The sequence below is a fragment of the Alosa pseudoharengus genome, unplaced genomic scaffold, assembly GCF_046254945.1.
Source record: "Alosa pseudoharengus isolate Yale_2024_CS ecotype anadromous, Long Island Sound unplaced genomic scaffold, YU_APseudo_1.1 YU_APseudo_1.1_scf_12, whole genome shotgun sequence".
Taxonomy (NCBI): Eukaryota; Metazoa; Chordata; class Actinopteri; order Clupeiformes; family Clupeidae; genus Alosa; species Alosa pseudoharengus.
In genome coordinates, this window is record NW_027468587.1 from 20,214,044 (window position 1) to 20,222,700 (window position 8,657).

Here is an 8,657-nt window from a genome sequence, read left to right on the forward strand (position 1 = left end):
TCAGCTACATAACAGAGGGTTGCAAGGTTCCTATTCAGCTTAATTCCAAGAAACGATGCCCCCGCCCTGCCCTCCCCCACCCTACACGTTTAACTTCCTCCCATTCTCCCCCTGTGCAGAAAGGCTTTGTTTAGTGTTTGTCTTTAGGAGACATTAATACAAGCAGACTACCAGCTTTCAGGTGTTTGCATATGTTAACAGCTAAACGCCCTTGTCCCTTTTTGCCTCTGTAAAACAACTGCTGAGCAGACGGTGGCCCGACACACCACATACTGCACATGAGTGCCACAACGCTCCAGAGCGAGAAGGAATTATTTAGGCCGCCCATCTAAGGTGCAGCAATGGGCCATGTGTCTGTGTCTCCCCGCGATACAAGTGGCAAAAGTAACGTGCATCATTACTCATTACCAGAGTGTACTACTCTATGCATCCTCATAAAGTTCCCTTTGGAATTAAAATAGACCCACACAGGGGTGCATTGGGTTCTATTCCATAGTACGCACCATAGGTGCCCCCCCTCCCCCCCCCGGTTATTTACAAGATTTGCGTTTTTGGTAAATGTAGGCTAGACTATTATGTAGGCCTCTCTTTATTGAGTCTAAGAAAAACCTTTACATAAATTGGAACAGAAAGCCCTTCTTAGTCACGTCAACCTACCCATGTCATCCCTTATCAAATAGCCTACCGCATGAAGCGTCTAACTTTTACAACACTGGCTGCAGGCTACGTGGGCTATAGGGGTGTTTCAAGCTTTTTAAAAGTTCTGGGATGAGGTAGATTTCTCCCCCGGGAATTTTTTTTAAAATTCTGGTTGCTAAACACACTATTTAAACGCAGTTTGGGATGGACAGGAATACCGTTACAGAGCAGGGGCTCTGGCTCAAATTAGGTGAACATACCTTATGCGCATTAACTTCACTGCCCAACCCGCGAAAAAGGGAAAGAAAAAAACAAGTTTATGTCGCAATTTGCGATAGAGAAAAACACAGTTCTGGTAATCTACTAACAATAACGATTTGCTCACGACACTCTAAATACATAGCACTGCTGTTTTGGTTTTCCATGACAAGCCTACGCAGTCAAGGATTTTTAACACCCGCACCAACCCTACTCGTCATGACGCCCCAAAAAGGTTGAGGACCTCTGCTCTACGCATTGTCCTGAATCCTTGTTCCAAACAGTGCTTTATTTTTTTAAAATAAGCCTACAGAGGAAACCAAACAATTCAACATTTTAAACATGTGTAGACCGTGACCGTAGAGGACAATCTCTCGCTGCTGTCAGTGTCAGCATCACTGCTAAGAACAGTGCGTCTTTTAACGTTACGGTAAACGCCTGAAAAATATGAAGCTGCTGCTGTTGTTTTCTTTTCATGACTGAATGATTTAGGCTATTATCCTATAATTGAATGGAACGTTGTGTTTTTAAGCGTCAGAATTGACCCATGCAAGCCACGCCACACAGGCCAAGGCATGGCAATGCTACGTTTTCATATTTTATAGTCTATGATTTCCATGCACACCATATTCCGGTTTTATTCGGAATAATGCCAATATTCAGATTGCACATGAGTCAATAAATATAGGCTAGTTGTCACACAAGTGTTTTTTTTATTGTTGTAGGCTAATATTGAATGATTTCATAAATAAAGCTGTGAAAAAATTGTACGCACAGTGCGCCACACATCATTACATACCCTTCACCATACCTAGAGATTGGCATGGTTTTATTTCAGTTAGCCTAGTAGCTGGTTTGATTTGCATTGAGAAATGATCTTATGGAAAGTAGCCTACCCCATGTAAATCTCTCTAAAAATGAAGGCATTAAGATCAATTTTTTTTATTTCTCTTTTTTGTCAACTTTAGCATGGGTAAGCAAAGCATTTTGGATTTTGGAGGGAATATGTAGGAAATCCTTTGAAGAAAAACATTGATCTTGAATTTCCCCTAGGGATCAATAAAGTATCTATCTATCTATCTATCTATCTATCTATCTATCTGATCCAACAATCACTTTGAGGATGGCAAACTGCATCCTTTCGCAGAGAATTCTGCATGATTCCAGCATGTATGATGGAGTAGTCAGAGCAGGGGTGGGATGTTGGTTGGTGGGTAGTAGGATCTGAAGATAAGATCAATCAGGCCTTCTGAGGTCAATTCAGTGGGACTTTATTTTATTTACCAATCATCATAAATTAGCCTAACTTGCAAAAACAAAATTGTCTTTTGTTGCCATCTAGCGGAATAAAAGCGTAGACGTTGGCAGATAGGCTTGGTACCACAAGTTGGTTTTAATAACCTAGGCTATGCGCATTTGTACATTTATATGAGTGCATTTTATATTTTGCATGTAGCCTAAACTAATTTACACACATTTAATATGTAGCCTAGTATGCCTACGCCACTACAGAATAGGCCAGGGTGGCTCGGCCCCACGTACCCACGGTAACCAATTCCAAACAAAGTCACCTGGTACGTCAGCGTTCCATTGAATTTCCTTGAGTTTGATGCTCAGAATGTTGCAAACGATAATCAAGTAGCCTTGGCCAGGTAAGTTGAACATTTACTTTCCGCACACAACAATGTTGCAAATTTGCAGGAAAACTGTTTTTAATTTAGGATTCGTCGTGCCCTGATCCACGTTTTTTTTACCGCTTTGCTTTCAGTTTGTTTAAAATGAGCTCACCTTTATCTCTGTTGGGGAAAAACCGTAGAGCACCCCTGCCTGGATCTCTGGATGAAGGGTAAATTAAAGCGAGATTTATGTACAAATATTTTCCAGTTTAGGCTACTTTTGGTCGCAAATGCAATAGCATAACAATGTATTATGTACAGGAGAAAAAAAGTGCCCTTCAAGCAAAGTTCATCCATGGGTAAGTTTTTTTTTTTTTTAGGCCATAGTGCAGTTGATTTTGTTGTCCATTATGTGCTGTGATGTCACTATCTGTAGCCTATGTTATGTATGTGTTGTGGTGTGTTTGGGCTGGGGTAGGAGGGATTTATGTTGTGTTGGTTTGAATTTCTCTTCAGAAAATGAGTTGGGTGCGTTGAAAGACATCCTCTCCAGAAGGTGTCACTCAAACCGTTCAAACGCTGATGGTGCCGCTTCCTCAAAGATGTCACAGAGGGGGAGAGCAGCTGACTGTAAGTTCTGTTCACTCCCTCCTTTGCTTTGAGGTGAATCCTGCCATCCTCTGCAGCTGTAGATTGCTGGAGTATACCAGCAAACATGTACCCACATCCTGTCTCCTTGCAGTGCAGCACATGAAGCTTCTCTTTTTTGCTTAGCTTAACATTGCCCTGATGAGGTCCATTCTGCACTCAAACGTATGGGGATCAGGATGAAGGGGGAGGCTAATCGGATAACCTTGGTCTGACTCCCCCTCCTCTGTGTTGAAGTGCCCTTGACATACTGAACCCACACCTGTTCCTGACTAATAGGCTTGCTGCCCTGTATAACTGTTTTTTTGCCATAAGTAGGACATGAGAGGCGCCAACAGTAGAATGCTTTGAGTGCACCAGCCCATTTAGTTTCACATCAGCTTTCACACAGTTTGAAGGTGATTTGTAGTTTCCGGTTAGGCCACACATTGTGAAACTGTACTACCTACAGTATAGACCCTTTAACCCTTAAAGGTGTAGGTTTTTGAACATTCTAAGTTCCGCAACAATTGAAGGTTCTAAAATTCTATGTTGAATTCAATGAACCCAGATATTCTTTAGAACGTTCATTTCTCAACATTCCCATCACACCGGTGTGACGGTACTCCTTTAAGGGTTAAACAATAAAAACAAAAACAATGCTTGAACGTTCTATTTGGGCCCCAATCTACTTCCTCTGCATTAAGATAACATAGGGGCTAACTATGATGCTGATAATGGAACTCTCTTAAAAGGGTCTATATCTTAACCTATAACTGAAAAGCAGTGTTAAGGGAGGATACACAGACTTACCAGTGTAATTTGCTAAGTTGGTGTACATTGTCAGTCTTGGTTGTAGTTCCTACATAACATCTGCTCACTGTATCTGTCACCAGACCCCCCTCCTACAGATTTTGAGCTGATGTCCACTATGATGCAGAAGCTGGCCCAGCTAGAGATCAAAGTGAAGGCCCAAGCTTTGGACATTCAAAGGAAGGCAAGAGGCCACACACACATTAAGAGAGTTAGCCTAACTCTCCATAAGTAGAACTGTATCCACACCACTGCAACCACCTCTTCCATGTTCTGTTTTAACATCCAATCAGAAACATGCATCAGAAACCATATAGGCACAAGCTGCTGTACACAGTACACAGAAGGCCTACAGCAGAGATTCTCAACCTTTTTGGGGCTAAGGCACATCAAAGGTCAAACTAAAACGCTGAGGCACTCCCAACTTAGTTACGTATTATGAAGCATCATACACATTATTTATTTTCTATACAGAGTGTTTATGAGTTGAGACTACAGCGATGGGTACATGCTCACATGTTCACTGAGCTGTGTAACAGATCTGTAGTCTATTAGGCTACTTAATAACAACAACTTTAAATGACTACTCAAAACTGTTTTAATTAAGAAGCTGTGTCATTGATGCATTTAAAAATAGCCCTCTAGTCTATTTCGCAAATCTGTATGAAAGCGCATTAGGTTCCTCAAAATTCCACAGCACACCCCACTTAACCTCACGACATACCGGTTGAGAACCACTTTAACTCCCTTCTCTTCTCACCTAAAGGAAAAGACAATAGCTGTTTTGGAAGAGAAGTTGAAGTTTCAGAAGAAGTCTAAAGGTATTTTTTCACACTTTGATTATCCAAAAGAGAATCTGATAAATGTTCACTGCACAAATAGTGCTGTTATTTCCTTCCTCTTTAATGTGAAGGTAAATAACGCCTCTACAGATCTGACAATTTCCCCCAAACTTCACAGTTTATAAACAGTGGCATCAAATGAGTAGTTATGTCCTGCTATGATATCTGTCTGTGTTGTTCAGAACAAAACTGCAAAGAGGAACTGGTTGAGAAATGTCACAACCTGCAGAAGCAAGTGTGGGAAATGGAGGTGAAAGACACCAGGCAGACAATCATTTAACAGACAAGTTTACTATTTTCATTTACTATGAATATCAAATTCTTGCAAATGAATGGATTATTTCATTTCACACACACACACACACACACACACATGCTTGGAGTTCAGCATTCACCTTTACAAAAATTTTTTTTTTTAAAACAACGGCAAAAAAACACACCATTCACTTCCCTCTTTTGTTGCAAGGGTTGAAGTAGATGATATGAAAATGTTCATTTAGCATATAAAGAAATGACAGACATGAAATGTCTTCCCCACAGCAATTCCTGGCTGATTATGGCATGATCTGGATAGGAAACAGTGGTGACAGGCGTGCTGATGAACCCAGCTCTGACATGGAAGATGCAGACAAACACACAAAGCAAAGCCTATGGGAGCCAGGTACAAGAGAGCACACTGGTATTACACAGTTCACCAGATGTACTATTGAAGTTAGGACTCAAAAGCACACTATCAACAAAACGTCATCTGCAGTAGTTGTGTGTATTCCATTCATTTCATTGAAACCTTGTCAGTTTTGTGGATTTCACCACTCATTATAGTAGGCCGCTGTCATCATGGATTTGCCCATCACTGCTATGCAGATGATACTCAACTACAGCTCTGGAAAAAATGAAGAGACCACTGCACATTTTTCTGATGTCATCCTACGGTTGAGTGACATTCAAATGAGTTGATGGTCATATTCAAAATTAAGAGACCACTGCAAATTTGAATATGACAGTCAACTCATTCGAATGTCACTCAACAAAACGTGATATAGTTGTGTGTTCGATTAATTTAATTTGAAACCTTGTCAGTTTTGTGGATTTCATCACTCATTATTGTAGGCCGCCGTCATCAGTCCTGTTGGATCCTGTCTTTGCAGCCACCTCCAGGGCGGGAGAGTTCAGGATGAACTTTGACCTCGTGCTGGCAAACATCCGGGAGCTGAATGTGCTGGCGGGCGAGGGGGAGTCCTACGTGAAGGCCGTGCCTGGGGGCGCCCAGCTGGCCCAGCGGACGTCCATTCCCTTACAGCTGTACAGCAACGGCATTGTGATGTTCAGCGGGCCCTTCCGCTCCTACAACGAGCCCAGCACCCAGGTAGCCCTCAGGAGAGACCACCTTGACATCAGATGAAAGTCATCTGGTCCATTCCAATGCAGGGCCAGTTAGGGTCAGGGTTAGAGTCAGCTCACAATAGGGAAGCAAGCATCACAGCCAACGGAAGCTGTCTCGAGAGTGTAACACAACCGTTTTTGCATCCCATTGTGTTGTGTGGGTTTCTTGCCAGATTTAGGGCTTCTGTTTAAAGCAAGGCATCATTTGAACAGAATGTTAGCTGCAGTTGTTTGCCTTCCTTGTGAAGGCAGGAGTCTAAAGTGATGTGATTTATCAGAAGAGGCACATGAGGCCAACTGTGACGAGAGCACTTGGCACTGAAGAGAACCAAAGAATGGAGACAACTGGAGCAGGTTGCACCAACTAGTCTTTGCTACGCCGGCCCTAAGTGCTAAGTAACTCTTTGTTAAGACTGGTCTTAGGCCCATATCTAACGCCTGTTGCACCAACAGAAATCAGCGTGGTGCAACAGGCGCAACATAATTTTAGACATAGAACGTTGAGTTACGCCAGTCTTAGTTTAAGACTGGTCCTAAGTCCTGTTGGTGCAGCCCGCTCCTGAAGCTTTTTAAGACTAGACGTTCATGGTTCCTGAAGCTTTTTAAGACTAGACGTTCTTCATGGTTCCTGAAGCTTTTTAAGACTAGACGTTCTTCATGGTTCCCTGCCTGTGCTTGTGCCTTCACAGCAGTGCATGCAGGACCTGACGGATGGCTATTTCCCCTCAGAGCTGCAGGAGCGGTTTCCTGATGGGGTTCCCTTCCAGGTGAGCGTGCACGGCGAGGTCTACATACATCTGTATGTCAGCTATACTGTTTGTGAAAAAAATATATAATGTCCGCAACACTGCTTAAACTCCCATATTTAATTAAATTGGGCATTATATATTTTTTTCACTGGAGTAAGATTTTTTGTCCTGCACCTGCCAGAAGGTGGGATTTGAACACAATAACTCTTTTTGAACGTCAGCTATACTGTTGCCATATTCTTTCTGCTTATTTACGGTTTACGGTGTGCGCTCATAGGTACAGGACAGGCGAGAGGAGGTATACAAAGACCGGCGAGAGCAGAAGGACTTTCCTGGCAAGGGTCAGCTGGTGTGTGAAGCGTCCAGTGAGACCTCAGCTCAAAGCCTGGACACAACTCAGGGCACCAGCTGTGCATCAGGTCTGAGAGTACCGCACCTCCTGTGGAGACCTCACTAGGTTTATGCATTAGGGAGACCCTGTACGTCTTAAACCATGCCATGTGATTATTTGTTGGGTTTCTAGGCAAGGCGGTGTCCACAGAGCAGTTCTTGAGGAAGCTACCAAAGACAGTCATCAAAGCTGGAAAGGTGATCGACATTCGTGACTCGTTAAGAAACCATTTAAAGGTAAGCAGGGATGGGATTTGTAATTATTCTGCAAGGCTTCAAAATAACTGAATTGTTTGGTGAGTCTCTTTCTCTATGTGGTGTAGGGTTCTGCTGTGGAAGAGCAGCACCCTTCTGTGATCATTGTAGACACCCCGGCACTACAGACCTTACACGAGAGGTAATCAGGCTACAACTCACTCCCAATGCACAAACGTCAAATACTATACTGCACACACCCACTGCACACATGTCAAATACTACAGTATACTGCACACTCCCAATGCACACGTCAAATACTATACTGCACACACCCAATGCACACGTCAAATACTATACTGCACACTCCCAATGCACACACATCAAATACTATACTGCAGACTCCCAATACACACGTGTCAAATACTATACTGCACACTCCCAATGCACACATGTCAAATACTATACTGCAGACTCCCAATGCACACGTGTCAAATACTATACTGCACACATGCCAATATTATACTGCACACTCCCAATGCAGATGTGTCAAATACTATCCTGCACACTGCCAGGATAAATAAGCAAGTAAGGCGTTACTATTTAACTGCAGTCTTGTTCATGGAACTGTGGGTGGGGTTTAAGGAATCGTGAGGAAAAGGAGGAGGAAGAACAGTAGTAGTTGTAATTGTTAGTAACATCCGACATCTTTCTCCCACCATGAGGTTTGCTAGCTAGAGTTTTGGACTCCTTGGTGTTCAGGTGTCTCCCTGTCTGTAAGGTTGGATGAGCCGGACAGGACTGCATGTGATCCCAACGAGGACATCAGCACCCTGAGAGTGAAGTCCGAGAATGGGGAGAAGACTTTCGTTCTAAAGATGCACGTCTCTCAGACAGTAAGAGACCTGCGGCAGTACCTGGACAAACACAGGTGAGTTTATAGCAGAAACCATAAATAATCTGGCAAAACTGGTGATCTATGAGCCTCATTCTTATAATATAATCATGGTCTCGATAAGATTTCAATTTGTATTACCAAAACGTTATGGGCATCTAAAGAGCAATTTGTTTACATTCAAGCAATATCTGAATTTGTTGGAGACTAATTGTATTTGCAAGAACCAACTTGAAAATATTCCTGCCCT

General features: G+C 42.7%; 1 protein-coding gene across 1 annotated transcript in view; it reads left to right on the plus strand.

The window, feature by feature from the left end:
• Positions 1-8,657, plus strand: part of ubxn11 (UBX domain protein 11) — a 133,191-nt gene that overhangs the window by 124,044 nt on the left and 490 nt on the right. The window contains exons 2-14 of the mRNA XM_076280436.1: positions 2,666-2,743; positions 2,835-2,872; positions 3,030-3,143; positions 4,037-4,137; positions 4,720-4,774; positions 4,978-5,045; positions 5,336-5,456; positions 5,944-6,161; positions 6,868-6,945; positions 7,205-7,346; positions 7,451-7,554; positions 7,641-7,714; positions 8,294-8,443. Of these exons, the coding sequence (XP_076136551.1) occupies positions 2,666-2,743; positions 2,835-2,872; positions 3,030-3,143; positions 4,037-4,137; positions 4,720-4,774; positions 4,978-5,045; positions 5,336-5,456; positions 5,944-6,161; positions 6,868-6,945; positions 7,205-7,346; positions 7,451-7,554; positions 7,641-7,714; positions 8,294-8,443 (1,341 nt within the window). The remainder of the gene's footprint in view (positions 1-2,665; positions 2,744-2,834; positions 2,873-3,029; positions 3,144-4,036; positions 4,138-4,719; positions 4,775-4,977; positions 5,046-5,335; positions 5,457-5,943; positions 6,162-6,867; positions 6,946-7,204; positions 7,347-7,450; positions 7,555-7,640; positions 7,715-8,293; positions 8,444-8,657) is intronic.